Here is an 18,881-nt window from a genome sequence, read left to right on the forward strand (position 1 = left end):
AATGCAGATATTTAATCTAAAACCTCTCGATCAACAGCAAAGCAAATTAACTGGTCAGTCATTCCACTGTTACTTGGCATAGCATGTGAATTAGTCCCAGAAATTACCAGTATATGTAACCCTGGCACATCATAGCCTGGCCTGAGGCTGGTAAGAAAACTATCTAAAATGAAGGTTCTTTCTCCTCAGCTAACATCAGCAATATTTTGCTTCAGAATTCAAGGAGAGAAGTGCAAACAGTTTCAAATGAGGTGAGCTCCCAATATTAGCTACTTTATCTAGATTGGTATAAGTAATGATCCATGAAGATGATGACCCAAACTGAACAGTTCTATGCGAGATAGTAGGAACTGCCGATGCCTGAGAATCTGAGATAACAAGGTGTGGAGCTGGATGAAAACAGCAGGCCAAGCAGCATCAGAGAAGCAGAAAAACTGACGTTTCAGGTCAGGACCCTAGGTCATCTCTATCATTGCTTTTGAGTCAAATCCAGCAAAGTCTGTGGGGACACAGCAGTTTGAAATGGTGAGAGTGACATTATTGAAAGGAACAAGCAAATTTGGACCAATGCTTCCCAAAATTTACACCAACCAGAGTTTTATTTGTGTCTAGATGTGTCATAAACTAATTAACAAGCAGGTGATTGGGATTAACTGACTGTGTAGGTAGAACAGGCGAACAGTTGGGTCTGGTGTGTGGAAGGAGATTTATGACTGAGTAATTAACAAACTATGCATAAAGGTAGATATCTTTGTTTCTGACTTACAACTGGCTTCGATCCAGATTGATAATGAAATTCAGTGTTATGATTTGTCATCAACTGTACTGTACTGTGTGACTAATACAATGGAAAAAGGCAATACAATGGGACTTTTAGATAGCACTTGCTATATTCTGGACACATCGATTCTTTATTTTGACAAGGAATGCTGCCTGGCACAATACATGAAGAAATTTAATGGAACCCAGGATCTGGACTCCGATTATTCCATACTTTTTGATTTTTCACAAAGCAGGTAAGGGTCATCAATAAGAAATAGCAAATTGGTTCACCAGCTGTTGCTGACCAGGACCTAACAGCATTGCGTGCAACTAAGATTTCAACCTGAAAATATGTGACTGTTCCTTTCTTAAAGCAAAATTCTTACCACTGCCGGTGATGGTACATGTATACTGAGCACAGAACGTGGACGGATGTGATTGACTAAATGACAGAGGACTACTCCATCCATCAGAGCTGTTCCAATCTCTTCTGGCAAAGTAACCTTGAGTCTTGTTTCAATATTCTGTTGAGCAAAATTCAGTTAGATTTATGAGTAACTTCTGACCATAATTTAATGTAAGCATAGACATGGGTTCAGAAGGTTCCTATTCCACTATTTGAAGACACTACATCTTGCACTTCACCACAAGCAAATAATATTTAAGCAGCAATGAATTGTAGTGCAGCCTTGCCATGGGTTGGCCAGCTTAGCTAAAGCTGTTGAGCAATCATAACTAAAGAGCTTAACTTCCTTCCTGCTTAGGGACAAACCTTATGAAAAGCAATAGCAAGCATTTTTGATCGGACAGGGTTACGGAAGTCAGTCAGGGTGAACGCTGGGATGGGGAAGGATCTGGCTTAGCTACAAAACCCCCACACTTTACTTATTATTTAGCTTTCTGCTCACAGTGAAGGGGGAAGAAAAGTTAGAAAAAGGATACTTTGCCCGTGCCTAGAATAACCTTAACAGATACTTAAACAATATTTCTACTCTTGTCAACTTTTCAGGTCTGATCCAAGGTACAAATGTTTGCCCTCTAGCTCGACATTATAGTGTACAATACATTCATGACTTTTTTCCTGTACAAGTGATGGCATGATAAATTGTCAAATGTAAATAACATGGGTTTATGTAAAGTTTCAAGCAATGTTTTTTCAAACTATTAATCCATACTTTTCATTTCAAAGCCATCATGCAACTTTGATATCCATATAAATCAAGGGTAAGATAATCAGAACCAACATCAACCATGCATGCATACTGTGAACTGAACTTCTATTGCTTGTGCAGCGATGTCAACACCTCACCTCCCGGAGCTGTTCAATATGCTCTTTCTCCTCTCTCATTTGTTCCATTTTCCTACGGATTGTAAATTGAGGATCCATGGATTCAAAATTCCGTACAGACCGAAAGAAAACTGTTGAAAACAGGTGAGATAAAAAGTTATAAGTTACAAAATGACCTGCCATAATCTCCTTTCCTCATTATTCCTCTATTTCACTTTGGTTACTCTCAGCCAATTAAGATTTACCATGAAGCATCCCACAAAAGTGTGTTCCTGATTCAACAGCTAGAAGGCATTCTGTACAGGACAGCAGGGAGTACATAATCAGCTTTTTAAAAAAAAAAGACCCTTTGATGTTAAAAGATTGAATATATTTCTGTCATATCAATCAAAGCTCAGTGGTAGCAGCCCTGCCTTTGAGTAAGAGGATTTTGGGCTTAAACCCCACTCTAGAAACAAGAGCACAAAGTCCAGGGTTGTGTTTTCACTGAGATGTTAAGCCAAGGCACTGTTTGCTCCCTCCAGTGGATCCCATGGTAATACATTAAAAAGGAAGCAGGTGGATGGACTGACTTGGTCAACATTCATGTCTCACCAAACATCAATGAAACAAATCATATGGTTACAATTGCATTTATGTTTGTGAGTTTGCTGTGTACAAATTGGTTGCTGTTTTCCCACATTACATCAGATACCAAACTTCAAATATTTGGGACATCCTGCGGCAATTACAGGTGTTCTATGAATAGCTATTTTTGGTTTATTCCTCAATAATGCAGCTCAAGCAACCAATAATAAAGTGTTAGTTCTTCATATAAACCATTCCACAATTTGTATGATTAATGCAAATTCCTTTATTTCAAAGTCAGGAGGGAAATAAAAACACCTTGCCACTTACAGGACACTCCATGACTCAATCCTGAGTATAGCCATGTGTAGCAAGTTATGTGGTATTGGGATCAGTGGATTACGGCCAGTCATGACTCAGTGTGGCAATGGAGAAAGGACAACTTGCAAACTAAAGACCTTGAATGGTTTTAAAACATGGTAATGTGGTCTTAGCGAAAATTTGTAGCTCAGGTTATGGATGCAGTTGCTTGTTTGCTTGTTAAACCAGCTGTTCCATGGTGTGCAAACATTTTATTACCATTCATTACCATTCTAGGCAACATCATCAATGCCACCTCTAATCTGCACTGTTCTGAATTTATGAGACCCTCTGTGTGGTGGGTCTTGGCACTTCTAGTTCTGTTTTCTAGCAGCAGTCCGTATATGGGGTCTATTTCTGTTGGTTTGTTAAGGGAGTCCCATGTTGAGAAACAGGCCCCCAGGAATTCCCTTGCATGTCTGTTGTTCGGTTGTCCCTATAGTCACTTTGTCCCAGTTGAACTGATGGCCTTCATTGCCTGTGTGTATCGAGACAAGTGAATATTGGTCATGTCTTTCTACTGCCAGCTAGTGTTTGTGTATCCTGGTCATCAGTTTCCTACCCGCTTTTCCAATGTAATGTATCTTGCACTCGCTGCATGGGATTCTGTATATCACGTTAGTCCTGTTCACTGTCGGTATAGGGTCTTTAGTCTTTGATATCATTTGATGCAATATTGATGTAGGTTTGTATGCAATCATGATCCTATGCTGTCTAAGGAGTCTGGTTGTCATTTCCGATATATTTTTGATGTAGAGTGGTGTTACTTGTGTGTTCTGTTGTACCGAGTCCTCTGACTGTCGTTTGTTTTGTAGGCATCAGTGGACAAAACTTCTTGGATATCATTGTCGGTAAATACTTTGTGCAAGTGTTCCTCTTCCCTTCTCTGGAGTTCTGGTATGTTGCAGTGTGATATGGCTCACTTAAACAGTGTCTTAATGCAACCCTGTTTGTGTATGGGAGGATGGTTACTATTGAAGTTCAGGATTTGGTTCATGTATGTGTGGCCTTCCTGTACACTCGGGTCTGGAATTTGCCGCTAGTTAGTCTCTCTACCATTACGTCTAACTATGGGAGCTGTTTGCTGTTTTCCTCCTCTCTAGTGAATTTTATGCTTGCGAAGGCGCTGTTAACAAACCGGTAGGTTTCTTCTACTTTTGTGCGTTCGATTATTACGAATGTGTCGTCCATGTATCTTAACCACAGTTTTGGTTATAGGAAGGTCTGTGTGTTCCAGACTCTGCACCACTGCTTCCACGATGAGTGATCCCATCACTGTGTCGTTCATCTGTTTGTATATTTGGCTGTTCAACGTGAAGTGCGCTGTGAGGCATAAATCTAATAGTTTCGGAAAGCTGTCCCTGTTGCTGGAGTTCAGGGTCAGTAGTCCTGGTGTGTCTCGTAGCGTGGCTAATGTCTCTCTGGATAACGGTACATCAATGGATGTAAATAGTTCTGTAACATCAAAGGAGATTGTTATTTCATCCTTGTCAATTTTTCTGTCCCTGAGCTGTGAAAGAAATTCTTGTGCCAAATGTTTTTAGTGTGGGGATCTGCTAATTAGGTGTCTAAGTCTCTATTATGCTTCTCTCACTAGCTTGTGTGTAGGTGTGCGTGATAAGGAGACCATTAATCTGAGTGGGGTTTCAGGTTTGGGTACCTTGGGGACTGTGGAAGAGGGGAGTTTTTGAGCCATCTGGTTTCATTCTGAAGTAGTCAGTGTGAGAGATCTCTCCTGCACATTTAAGTTTCTTAAGTGTCTATGTTATCCTGTTCTCTAGCTGTGGTATGGGGTCTGACGCCACCTGTTGGTATGTGGCTATATCCATGAGTAGTGCCTGTGCTTTCTCGGTGTAGTCTATTCCATTCAGAAGCATGGTCATTTGTCCTTTGTCCGCTAGCAGGAACGTGATGTTTTATTCTTCTTCAGTCCTGCTGGGGCCTTTCTCTCTGCTGTGCTCAAAGCATCTGATTTGTGTTTATGGTTAAGTGCTGGGAATACTGTTTGTCTGATGGCCTGTTGAGTTTTGTCAGTGACTCCATTGGTTTTCACTTTTGACTCTAGCGCTGCTAAGAATTCTGTTTTATTTGCGCCCTTGTGGTTGTAGTTAAGTCGGGAGGGCTTTTTCTGTGTCTGAGAGTTGTTTGTTGGATAGGTTCTTTACCCACATGTCTGCTTTGTTCATGTCATCCCAGTGGATTAGTCCTGTTAATTTCCCTTGGAGGCTGGGTCTTTTCTTCGTTTGAGTTCTCTGTTGTTTAGTGTTAGTGATGTGGTCGACTCTTAGCTGGTCGAATTCTGGTGCAAAGATTTTTGCTGTGCTATTTCCCGCTCTTATCTGTGGAGTTGGTTGTGGGCATGTGACCACTGCCTGTAGCATTCTGCAGCCGTTTTGCTCTGCTATTCTTCTTGCTTGTGGGTCATTTAGTGGTGGTTTGTATTTTACAGTGTGAGGCAGTACCTGGTTCCTGAGGCAGTTCCTGAGCTGTTTGTGAGTAGCATTTTGTCAAATGGCATAGGCGTCCCACTGTCGGGCCTGTTTTAGCGTGCTGTGCCCATAAGCTTTAAAGGCCTTAGCAAAAATTTGTAGCTTGGGTTGTGGATGCAATCTTTTGTTTGCTCACCGAGTCGGCTGTTCCATTGCGTGCTGACATTTCATTACCATTCTCAGCATCATCATCGGTGCGATCTCTGATCGAACAACTGGTGTTCTGCTTCATTCCAAATTTATATGATGCTTTGGCGTGGTGGGTCTTGTCGCTTCCGGTTCTGTTTTTGAAAAACGGTCTGCATATGGAATCTATTTCAGTTTGTTAATGGAGTCCCGTGTTGAGGACCGGGTTTCCAAAAATTCCCTTGCGTGTCTGTTCTTTTCTTGTCTCAGTATAGTCACTTAGCAATGCTATCAAAGACTAAAGACTCCATACCAACAGTAAACACGACTAACATGATAAACAAAATCCCATGCAGCAAGTACAATAAACATTACATTGGACAAACGGGGAGGAAATTAACAGCCATTACACAAACACCAGCTGGCAGTTAAAGATTTGACCAATATTCACTTGTCTTGATAACACACAGACAATGAAGGCTATCTGTTCAACTGGGACAAAGCGTTTATAGGAACAAAATGAACAAAAGACCTGCACGGGAATTTCTGGAGGCCTGCTTCTCAACACGCGACTCCATTAACAAACAGGTAGGAATATATCCCTTACACAGACCTCTGCTGAAAAACAGAAGCGGAAGTGACAAGTCCCACCGCACCAGAGGATCATATAAACACAGAATGGTGCAAAACACCAATGATTCAGTTAGAGGTTACACTGATACATTGCCTAGAATGGTAATGAAGTGTCTGCACAATATGGAACAATTGGCTTAGTGAGCCATCAAACCTGCATGATAATGATGGGGTCATACAATCTCTCCCCTTTCAGCCACAAATTCAATATTAAACGTGAGGAATGATAATAATTGAGGTGGTTGTGAATTAACTTCTGTCTGGTGCTTTTGTAACAGACCAGCATCAACGAAAGCCCAACAAATCACCAAATCAGATAATAAAGATTACAATTCTGTCTTTTGGTTCTGTGTCAGCTTTTCAAGTATGGTCCCCCTATTCTCATTCTCCATGTCCTGGCTAATTTTTGTCCCCCAAATATTCATCCACTTATCCTGCAACAGAAGACCTGGGAACAGGTTACAAATGTAGAGCTGTTAGCTCCATTGAGACTGTGGCAACCATTTGTACTCTTCACAGTTGCATGTATACCCTTGGTCCAGTTCACAATGTCCTTCCTGGGTTCCTGATGCTGCACTTTCTGAGCCCACATCTCTGCATTTGATCCTAATTAGTCACTCTCCACAATCCTGCTTCTCTGTTTGATCATTTTAATAATTTTTCATCATTTCAAACTGCAGCAATTACAGTAATGGAACGCGACACACCAGAATGCAAACTTGTTTGAAGGTGTGAGACAGTCAGCCTTCTCCCACGCTCAATAAAGCATCATTCTTGTGGGGAAACACGGGGCAATGAGGATTATCCAAATTCATCTTATAAGAGAGCCACGAGGAGGGCCCTCTGACGTTTTAGCTCATGTAGAGGTCAGGAGGAATGGGACATGGAACAAATGAGTCAAGTGCAACAGAAAAGGAAACAAATAAGTCAATTCGAATGATAAATGATAAAAGTTTGGTGATGATCCAAAAGAAGAAACTTCCAATTCTCTAACCTACCTAAACAGTTTTTAAAAAGTCTGCTGTAAAGAATTCCCCTGTATCTTTTTTATTTAACTACATAAATTTGAAAGCATTCTTTCAGGATGTCACAAGGTTACTGGGATGATGGAAATCCAGGAGACACTGCCTATTTGGGCATTCAAAAGCCTTTGAGAAAGTACTTTGAGCTCGGTTACATCACATGATAGACTTTACTGGTTTCAGCAGGTATTTGAAAATCTGCATTAGGAACTAGCTCCAGTTGGAGGACTGGAAAGATTGGGTTGGTGGGTGTGGTTTAATCTAGAGGAATGCCATGAGTGGTGTTCCCCAGGGATCAGTCCATGGCCTGACACTGGCGTTAACAGAATGGTAAGTTAGTTGGCACATGATTTTAGTTTCCTTGCATAACTTAAGACAGCAGAGGATCAATTCAAAGATGATTTAGTTGCGCCAGGGTATTGGTTAAAACATTTGAAAGTACCATTCAATTGAAATTAGTGTCATTCCTATTGATAGGGCCAACACAATATACACACGTCACTTCCAAGCAACACTGAAAGGTTAGGAAATAAAAAGGCCTAGTCATTGTTGTGCACAAATCAATGAAGGTCAATTACTGATGTCAGAAGAGGTTTTGGAGCTCTTTCTCCTTTACTGACCCTGTGCATTGTCTCTCACAGGAGAGTGCATGCAGATGAAGGGAGTTGTAGAGAAAGACATGTTCAGACATAATGATTAGGACATCAATGATGTTAGGCATGCTGAGTACACCAGTTAGTCTTTTGTTACCTGTCAATATATTCATGCATATTTAAAACAGCAAAGCGAAATCATAGCAAGAAACACTTCAAGCCGAGAAGTTTGAAAATAGCCTAGGCATTTTTCGGTATAAAAGGTGGTACATTAGCAACACAAGAGTACTACACAAGAACAAGGATCAACACCTGAAGCAGCTCGTCTAGAACTAAATAAAATAAAAATTTTTCATGGTTTCTGATTGGAAAAAACGTAGCAGTAGATAACAGTATAAAGGAAAGTAAATTCAGCAGTGACAAGTATAAAGGTTCAATTCCACTGCCAGGACCCTAACTACTCAATAGCTGTCCCCTTGATCTTAAGCGTTAATTCTGTTTTTCTCTGTAATGAAATGGTACAAGATTTGCTGAGTTCCTCCAACACTTAGTTTTTATTTCAGATCTCCAGCATCTGTAGTATTTTTGTTTTGATTTAACTTCCTACTCCATATCTTTTCCACAGCTAATGATTTTATTTGTCACCTTTTCTGCCTGCAATTCTTCCCTGGATAGAGTTACTGACAGAGGAATATCATAGAGTATAACAGAATGGAAACAGGCTCTTCAGCCCATTGTGTCCATGCTAGTCATTAAGTATGAATCCACTCTAATCCCATTTCCCAGCATTTGAGTGCTACTTAGTGAGAAATAGAAATTCTCCACCACTCCATGCTTCGTGTGAAGCTAACTTTGGACCGAACCATTCAGTATTAAGTACTGTAAAAATCCTAAACTAATCCCATTGGCCTAGTAACCTCCCTAACTTCATGTATTAATTTGCATTTCCAGTCAAAGATGAACCAAAAATCATACCATTTCCAACTACACTATTTGCTGGGCATAAAGGCCTTTATTTATCATGCAAACCAGTCTCACATATTCCACATACAAATGTTATCTGTTAATTTTTGACGTACTAGTGATTACTTTCAAGTTGTGTCAGCAAACAAATGGAAATACAGAGTGCAAGGAAAGGCCAGTGTAACATAACAAATTCAAACCATGGAACAGAGCAGAAAGGAGCAGCACACTGGCTGAGCTCCAAAAGCATTCATCAAACTTCATAAACAGACATCTTTTAATCACACATTCCCATCCAACAAAAAGGGAAAAGCCAAAATCGCTTCTGCAATATATTAAACCATGTGGTAGGAACACTAACTCTGACACCAAAGAAAATGTGAAAAAACAGCAAAAGTTGGAAAAAGTTCAGGGACCATCTGTGCAGAACAAATCAGAGTTAACGTTTCAGATGATGACCTTTCATCAGAGCTGGGAAAAGTTGGAAATGTAATAAGAATTGCTCCTTTCACAGTACTTACTAAAAGCTCTAACATTCCTAACTTTTTCCAACACTAATGAAATGTCAACCCAACCTGAAATGTTTTATCTCTTCACAGATCCTGGTTGACTTGCTGAGAATTTCCAGCATTTCTGTTTTTATTTCAGATTGTCATCTTCTGCAACATTTTGCTTTCCATAGAAAAATATTCTATTTGATATTCCTACGTGACTTATAAACAGCCAGACGTAGGCTTTTCTAGATTCCCTAATCAAGGAGGCTAAATGGTTCCATAGATTGGAGTGAAAGATCCCTGGCAGACAGCCCTGTCCTTAAAAGAATCCTGTCAATGATAATCCTATCCAAGTGAATGTCCAATTTCTTCCTTGGCATCAATTACAATCAAACAAAATGATGTCTTCTAATGTAACCCACAATAACTGAACTAATTACAGACTGAAAGTTAAAATTACCTGGCAACCACCCAATTTTAGGATTCGGAATCGAATGTGAAGAGGGGTCACAATGGACTCAAAGTATTAACTGCTTCTCTCTCCACAGATACAGACAGGTCTGCTGAGTTTCTCCAGCATTTTCAGTTTTTAGTTCAGATTCTCCAGCATCCACAAAACTTTTTATTCAACTTTAGGAAGAGTTTCACTGTGCTCAGTTTATCAGCTATCCTTTAACCCTAGTCCCAATTCAGCTACCAAATCATAATCATGCTGTGAGCCTAACAAAGAAAATTCTCAACAACTTGCTGCTTTATTGATAACTTTAAACTGTTGTAAGAATTTTGAATAGGAGATTGGTTAATAGCTTCATTCTGTCTATTTTAATCTGTCATTTAATCGACTGGTCACATCATTTGAAATCATTTGAATTCCTTACAAGAAGTCCAATAAATAGGAGCGAATTCAAGCCTAAATTATTTGGAACCATTCTAGAACATTTGAAGATTACGTCTGTGCTCAAAAGTGGCCTAATATATTAAAGTGGAGTTAGTTCATTAAGTGCACCAACACATAAACTAAGGCAACACACATACCATGACTTCTGTCTTCTTCCTGAGGGGTAGTGACGGTACTGCGTTCCTCTATGTGTGTCTGTGTCAACTCTCTGAAGGAGGGAGGAAGGGAGTCCAAAGAAGGAGAGTTGGCTTGGACTGAAGGTGGCAAGGACATAAAGTAGATACAAAGCAAGTCCAAGAGGCATTGGACAAATACCAAGTGGACCAGAAAAGTCAAAGATCAGAATGTATGCACCAGTAGCAGCCAATGCAAGTTTAATGTGAATCGACACAAGGTTGAACCGGGAAATTCAAGATTAAAAAGGACAAAAATAAAGTGTGAAGAAACACACAACACAAAACAAATGAAGAAAAAAAACTGTTAGCTATCAGATACAAATCAAATCATGCAATTAACTTTCTGCCATGACTAATCTCTATATTGTCATACAATGAAAACATGAGAACAATTACACAAAAGCTACAGTAAAAACTCATCAATGCTCATGATCACTTAGTTTAAATATTACACATTACAGCTGATCAAACAATGATACAATAAAAGAACTAAAGTTAGTGTGGGTTAATTATAGCGAACAACTACAAACTACCACAGCAGAAATTTAATTCCTCCTTGGTTTAAGATCAAAACGTGTGACCCCACCAAGCAAAACCTAACTTAACCAACAGGTCAAGAACCACCAAAGAATTTTGGCAAGAGTCAAAGCAAGGGCACTATACTGCTCTAGAACCTACAGGATACTTTTTCCAACAATCTCTGATTATTTGCAATTGACCCTGTCCTCTCCTCATCACTTCAAATATCTATCCAATGTTTCTTTAAAAAATCTCTGCCTCAGTCACTTCAAAGTCCTAACATTTTCTGTTAACATTTAATTGCAAATACAACAATAAAATTGGTTATGGTTTCATAAGACTCTTGCCTTATATGTTTAACATCTAGCTACAGTCTCCATAGTCCTAAAGGGCCATTGGGCTGCTCTCTCATTAGAAACAGATGACTGGTGCTGAGTTTAATCAGTGGCAAGGGGCAAGGTTGAGGAACTGGGGCCTTCATGGTAACCTCAGCAATGAAGGGAATTGATTCCTTGCTGTTACTGTCACCCTGCATCAAAAAGTAGTCATCTACCAATTGTGCTAACCTAGTCTCTAGCTTGTAGTTAGTTAATAAAAGCACAGGTACTTCCAGCAACTTTCTTATATGAGGCAACCTTTGAGTTAGGTCCCACATTCACATTTCAAATATACACAAACAAAATTAAAAGTCAATGGCATATTTCTAAACTATTCTTTCACCTCTGGAAAATTATCTGAATAGTTTCAACTGGGAGAATGAGAGTTTGAACCTTCACTTACTCCATTTGGTCCATCTAAACCAAGTTCCCAGTGGGCAAGGGCCCACAGCACAAAATTAGCCAGTTCCCTTCACAAAGACTTTCCAAATAACTGGTGCGGGAAACAGTTATGGCACACTGATGCAGGTGAAGGCTCTTTTCTGAGATTGGCTAGAACAAACCTGGGGTAGATTAGAGGGGGTCGTTACTGCCAATAGATATGGTTTATGCCGAAACAGCATTATCAGCAAAATATTCTATCCCTAGCTCATGAATTCACAAATTGAAAAGGACAAAAGCAAAACAAAGCCACTTAAACTTCAAACACAAGCTGATACAGAGGATATAATTTGCTTACTTGCAACTATCTCCTCCCTTGGTATTCATTAATCATTATTCATCTATGAACACTTTTCTTTTACGTAAGTGGCAGCTCTCATTCTTTTACCTGTTTCAGTCAATTCAAGTAAAAGCAGCAGAAATTATGGATAATTGTGAACAATAAGTTCCACAAAATCCTAGGCTGAAGAATTTAACTGGGAAAAAGGCTGCAGTTATAATTTAATTTTTTAATGAAGCTCTGAATTCAGAGATAAATTGATAACAATTATACTTCTTTGTTAAAATGTGGATTCTACAGCTTTACGCACCATCAGTGAGCCACTGTGACACGTGGAAATCTGTAATTGAAAATGATCCAACAGTGGAAATAACTGGATATTTTACAGTTCAAAATGCAACCTCCCACTGATCAGTCAATGGGCTCTTTGATGTAGGAAACAAGGTCAAGCAAGCATTCTTGCCAGTCTTTACTGCTTTTTGAAGGACAATGACAAACATTTTTTAATGAAATTACATGGCTATTGTGAAAGCAAAATAAATGATATCTTACTCCTACATCTTCCTCAGATGTTTCCAATTAAGTCACTAGTTACTGGAATGATATTATCAGATGTAACTACCACAAACTGAAACACATTGCGCAACTATAATGCTTAATTGGGGAGATAAGCAAAACTCGAATTAATGTAAGATGCGCAAATCATCACTCTTAGAACACGAACAAAATCTAAAACAACATAATATTGGTCTACGCAATGTTAGCAGGCAACTCCAGACTTTATTGTGTCCCCCAGGTGACTGAATAACTCAAAACAGATACCACACACCCATTCCTCTTTAACTTCAAATAAAACAGCTCCAGAAACAGAAAAATTTGCCCATGATAAAATCTAACAAACTCTGGCTTTAATAATGATTCTAATATGAAAATTATTGCAAACTATGATGCAAATAAGGGAACTAGAAATTGTCACCAGTGACCTATGTTTGAGATCAATCAATTTATTGACAGAAAAGATACTAACAATGAAAGAGGAAGCTGAACAGTCAGTGCCAGTTTACAATAACTGTTGGGTATGGATTAGTCAGAAGGTGAACAAGATTTTAGAAACTAATGGCCACATTAGCAACCAGACCAAAATTTGAAAATACAACTTTGAAAACCTCTGCATAAACCCCAAGTAGTCCCAAAGTATTTTAAAACGTGCCACAATTCACCAGAGTTACAAAGTTAATAGCTACGTAAATATTTTACGTCAATGGATTCCATGCTTAAAAGTCACTGTTTACATTCCAAAGAGCAGTGGTCTCTTTACCTCACTTCCACTGAAAGGAACAGCCAAGGCTTTCATCTTTAATAGAGATCTTCCACATTTCCTCCCACCACCTTAATGGTTTAGTTTTGAAAGTTTGGTCTAAATAATAGATGGCATTCTTGGAGGAATCCTTTCAAACTCACTGTGTACTACATGAATAAGATGACCGCTACCTCTTATTGTGAGCCAGTTAAAAGGTTTCCTTACCAGACCGTGGTTTCAGTCCAAAGGGAGCAGTGGGAGATGCTACAGGAGACATTGTGGGAGTTACTGTAGGAGTCTTGTCTTCATCCTATAAATAAAATTACTTTTTAAAAACACTCAGCTTAATGTATCAGTTTGACGGTGGTAGCTTAAGTTTTCTATATAGCAAAGGTTTAACATGTAGTTGGACATTTTGTTTTAATTCTATATTAAGTTGGAACAGCATCTAACTGCAAACGTGTTCAGTGATTCATTGCCATCACTGTGATAATGAACAGATTGCTGCACTTTATAAACATTTTGAAGCCACTTCCCTGCCAAGAATACTTTCTTTGAAAATTGTTTTTTTTTCCCAAGTTTTGAGATGCAGCAGGGCTGATATGTGTTAAGATTTAATATTCCTCTTAGTAATGTATGAAGCTGTTAAATGAAATAAAATCAGCTATATTATTGAAGTTAATTCATGACTTTACATCATTTGTTTCAACAAAAATACAGAAAAGCCAATTTCAGCAACCTGTCTTAACTCTGATCTCATTAGAGCTGGACAGTCGTACCATTTCTCAGCAGAACATTCTGATGTGAGCTGAGACTTTTAATTATCTGGTGCAGTTTTTGTATGCATCTTTTTGAAAGCAACTAATCTATTTCTCATCAGGCTGCACTTGGGAGTTCAAGTGTATTCTTCAGGTAAACAAGGTGATAGACAGGGATATTAATTGTACCAGGAGATACCTGCATATTTCAGATCCTTTTTAAAAGCCTCTGCTCTTTTCATATTTCCATTGTAAATGTTTACGTCCTCACTTATAACAGAAAATGTTGATATCCCATCACACTGCAATCTCAGAATCCATCTGAAGTCACAGGTTTTTGTGTTTATAACATCGGAAAAGGGTTGACAAAAAATTTAATTACACGTTAAGATTTCTAACAAATTATACACACAACTTCAGAAGAGGTCCAAATGCTGTGGGAATCTAAATTCAACTGTACTGCAGTGTTGAATGCTCTTCTGAAGCCTAGCAATGACCAGAGACTTAACTAGGCCCACCATAACCCTGTAGCTACAAGAGGAGGCCAGAGGTTGGGAATTCTGTGGCCTAATAAAGGACAAAAATGATCTATGCTTTCCCAGGGAAGAGCTATCTTCTCTTCCCTGGCTCACTGTCTACGCATAATGTCGCTAGGAGTGGCTGCACGGCATTCACCAGTCATGGTCACCTCAACATACTTTCCTCCAGGGTCTATCATTCAAGCAATAATTGAAAAGTGTTACAGATGCTGATGGGTTTTCTATTTTGAAAAGGGTTTCATATTGGGCAAGACTAGTTACTGCACTTTTAGTATTTCATTGTGCCCTTTGATGCTTTTAAAAGCAGCTGACCAATTAGCCTTGGGATACACGAATTGAGCCGGACTGAACACAACTCTCCATTGGAACAAATAAAGATTGCTGGCAGCCCTTTATGTGCAGTCAGCCACAATAACATACTAATAATTAAGCCTAGACTTATTGATTGGTACCAAGGAATGAAAGGAATGAACACCATACAGGTTTGTGTTCAGTGAAGACTCAGTTTGTTTATAATAGCACTGCTTCTCAGCCAGAAGGTAAAGAAACACTGCTGGGAGACAACCAGCTACAACAGCAACTGTAACTCAACCAAATAGATGCAGTCTGGGTTTTCAACCCATCAACAGAGCTCACTAATATTGAGACTTGCTTTTCTTCTGGGAAGGTTTGGTGGAGAGAAAGAAAATGTTCATTAACTCATTAACCCATTACGGCTACTGCCTTGCTCCCAGATTTATATCTGAGCCTCCCCAGTACACGTGGGATGCACAGTTCAGACAGGAGGGAATTTAGTTTCGACACAGGCTTTCCCTTGTGTTACTTACCTCATTTTGAGAATCACTCCTCTCCAGATTCTCATTAGTAGTCTGAAACATTTTGACGCATGTTTGAAAAAAAATGCAAAAAAAAGTTAGAACATTCAATCACAAAATTATAAATCATCCTAAACTTGCACTGGGGGACTAAAACACAAAACTAACTCTCATGAAGTACCGTTTACTTAGAAATGAATAAAAACAAAGAAAACATCTGTCTTCAGTAGTTTTCTCTTTCACGGTAAACAGAATGTCTCTGTAATGATGCGGGGGGGGGGGGGAAGGTGGTCACAGCCTCAGGATTAGAACTGATCATTTCGGATGAAATTTCTTCAACCCTGTGAATCCTTGTGAAACCCAGGGGATTGTGGGTGCTCCATTACTGAATCAATTTTAGACCAAGTGAGGCAGACTTCTGAACTGTCAGGGAATCTGGGACATATGGACCCAAAGGAAAAGTGAATTTGAGGCACAAGATCAGCCGCAATCATACTGAAGATAATATTGAATAATATTAGCTGTATGGTTTACTCTTTTCTTGCTCTGATTTATGTCTTCTTCTCAATTACAACAAATATTGCTGGACTTGAAAACCAGGATTCACTTCTCAGTAATTGCATTCAGACTCATGGACATGACAGTTTTTATGTGGTGCCTAACCAAAACCAGCTCTATCAGGATCGTGTTTTGACATCTATAGGCTGTTCTGTTTTGTGTTCAAGATTGTATCAGATGAGGAAGAGCGAAACTAAGGAATTGGAGCAACCACGTAGGCTCAGCAGAAACTTTTTATTTTTGCAAGGATACATCTTTAGGTTGATGGACGAGAAATAATTTGTGTTTTAAGTTTCAATTTCACATTCTATGAGTAGCTCTCATGCCACTCATGAATCTCAGCTTTCATTGTTGGGGGGAGGGTCACTAGGGCATCAGAAAATGGCACACCATTGCTTCCAAATTCCCCTCTTTATCACACATTATCCGGACTTGGAAGTACATCATCATTTCTTCATTGCCTCTAAGCCCAAAGTCCTCAAATTCCCTTCCTGGACTGAAATGACTCAAGATGGGTCACAACCGCCTTCTCAAGGGCATTCAGGAGCCAGCAACAAATGCTGACCTTAATAATGACAGCCACAACCCATAAGTAGTTCTTTTAAACAGACTGGGTTTTAGTTCTCTAGTCAAGCAATTTGTGGCTCAAGTTCTAAGGCTTTTGCATAGAAACAGTCAAGAAAGTGGGTTTTTTCAAACCATTTAATTGTTCCCTACCTCACAGCTGCCCAATACTAATCGTGTTAAGAATATGATCACTTACAAAGATTCTTAGACTAATCTGCAGGTAGGCTGAGATAAAACAGAGCAACCTAAATACAGTTATATAAAAATAAGATTTTATATATCAGATTAAGTAAAGACAAGTGAACAACAGGGTGTTTACCTTTAAGAGGTGAGAAGAAAGGAGAAACATTTGGGAGAAACCACTGGTTGTGCAGAGTAGTTTACCAAGCATAGAATCATTGAATACAATCACAGAATTCCTACAGTGTGGAAGCAGGCCATTTGACGCATCAAGTCCACACCAACCCTCTGAACAGCATCCCTTCCAGACCCACACCCCTTATCTTTTCCCTGTAACCCTGCATTTCCCATGGCTAATCCACCTAGCCTACGCATCCCTGGACACTATGGGCACTTTCTCATGGCCAATCCTCCTAACCTGCACATTTTTACATCGTGCGAGGAAACTGGAGCACCTACAAGAAACCCGCACTGCCGACACAGGGAGAAAGTGCAAACTCCACACAGCCAGTTGCCTGAGGCTGGAACTGTACACTGCTGTGAGGCAGCAGTGCTAATCACTGAGCCACCTTGTCACCCTAATGTTAACAACTGAGAATATGATCACTTACAAAGACTTTTGAGACCAACTCTGCAGGTGGGCTGTTAACTCATCTTTTATCATGTTAAGTGGATTCTGGGATTGCAATGGATTGAAAGAAAGGTTTTATGAATATTTTACAGCTCAGCTGTGACACCGAGCCTCAAATTTATCACGCATTTTTGATCACCTTAGTTCATAAAAAACAATGCTTTGTGAGATGATATGATAAGCCTTTAGCTTGCAACTTAAAAGAAAAAGGCTTAATTGGCTAAATTTTTCTCTGATGGGAAGGTGGTGATATGATACCAATCACTAAAATAGTACATGTTAGATACAACCGCAGCAGGCAAGTTATTCAATCTGGACAATAAACATAAGCCTTATGAATGAAATGTCTCAAACAAAGACAGAATAGTCTTCATGTGGATCAGCTAACCTAGCAAAGGTGGCTGGTGTAGCGGTAACTAAGAAGCCAAATTTGATTTATGTTCAAGGTGGACACTACGGGCACAGCTTCATTATTTTGGAAAGGAATAATGGGAAACAGAGCATCAGCACAGGAAGTTGATAGGTTAGCCTGGGATTAATCATACATTGACATTAGATCAATCAGGCCTGATAGGTTGAACGGCCTTTTCTCAAAATCTTATATTTCAATCATATACCAACGTCAAGTGACTTTAGCACCTGCTTCGACTTATGCCATTCCAATCGCTGCGATGATGCCACCTGAGCTTCATGTCTTGCTCTCTCCAGCATAACTTCTCGCTTCCTCTGAAACTCTAGCTCCAATGCAGAACTTTCAGTCTACAATTAGAGACAGCAGTCACCATTAAAATAGGTTTCAATGTAACAAATACATGGTTCAATTTCAAAGAATCAAATGGAATTGAGGACCTTTGAAGCTCCAGAATTCCTCACAAAAATGGGATGTAAGCCCCCTCTCCCAGTTGGCTACACTGACCTTGAGCGTTTTCCAGCCAGTCTGTGATTCCTCAACCACAATCTGGCCAGTAAACTAAACTGTGATTAGGTGGTACCATCTGCAACTTCTCAGATACTGAAGCAGTCCATGTCCAAACGCAGCAAGATGGAGCAGTGAATAACTCACCTCCTGAATCCCCAAGGCCTGCCCACCACCTATAAGGCCAAATCAAGAGCTTGATGGACTATTTCTCACTTGCCTAGATGAGTGTGGTTCCAACGGAACTGAAGGAGTTCAACACCATCCAGAACAAAGCAGCCACTTAACTGGCACCACATTCGATTACATTTGCTTGCTCCATCACTAACAGTCAGTGGCAGCAACGTACACCATGTACAATATGTACTGCAGAAATTCAGCAAGATTCCTTTGATAGCACCTTCCCTTAACCCAAACCCACAACCACTTCCATCCAGAAGAACAAGTGTAGCAGATACACAGGAACACTACCATCTGCAAGTTCCTCTCCAAGCCACTCACCATCCTGACTTAGACTTTTACCGTTGTTCCTTCAGTGTCACTGGGTCAAAATCCTGGAACACCCTCCTCAAGAACATTGCGCATGTAACTACACCAAATAGACTGCAGCAGTTCAAGGTGGAAACTCA

The 18,881-nt window shown here is 39.7% G+C and overlaps 1 protein-coding gene across 7 annotated transcripts in view; it reads right to left on the minus strand.

Annotated features, from left to right (window-relative positions):
* Positions 1 to 18,881, minus strand: part of lrch1 (leucine-rich repeats and calponin homology (CH) domain containing 1) — a 162,540-nt gene that overhangs the window by 18,500 nt on the left and 125,159 nt on the right. For 4 of the 7 annotated variants that reach the window (XR_009446573.1, XR_009446572.1, XR_009446575.1 and 1 more), the window contains 6 exons: positions 17,976 to 18,095; positions 15,413 to 15,454; positions 13,514 to 13,598; positions 10,333 to 10,449; positions 2,072 to 2,181; positions 1,149 to 1,286 (listed from right to left, as the gene is read on the minus strand). Coding sequence is in view for 3 of the 7 variants with exons in the window: in XM_048540125.2 (XP_048396082.1) it covers positions 1,149 to 1,286; positions 2,072 to 2,181; positions 10,333 to 10,449; positions 13,514 to 13,598; positions 15,413 to 15,454; positions 17,976 to 18,095 (612 nt within the window). In the remaining 4 variants the exon portion in view is untranslated. Of the gene's footprint in view, positions 1 to 1,148; positions 1,287 to 2,071; positions 2,182 to 3,525; positions 4,433 to 10,332; positions 10,450 to 13,513; positions 13,599 to 15,412; positions 15,455 to 17,975; positions 18,096 to 18,881 lie in introns of those variants that run through there. The other 3 variants (XR_009446574.1, XM_048540128.2, XM_048540127.2) reach the window with 2 other exon arrangements.

This window comes from Stegostoma tigrinum, chromosome 12 (assembly GCF_030684315.1).
Source record: "Stegostoma tigrinum isolate sSteTig4 chromosome 12, sSteTig4.hap1, whole genome shotgun sequence".
Classification (NCBI taxonomy): Eukaryota; Metazoa; Chordata; class Chondrichthyes; order Orectolobiformes; family Stegostomatidae; genus Stegostoma; species Stegostoma tigrinum.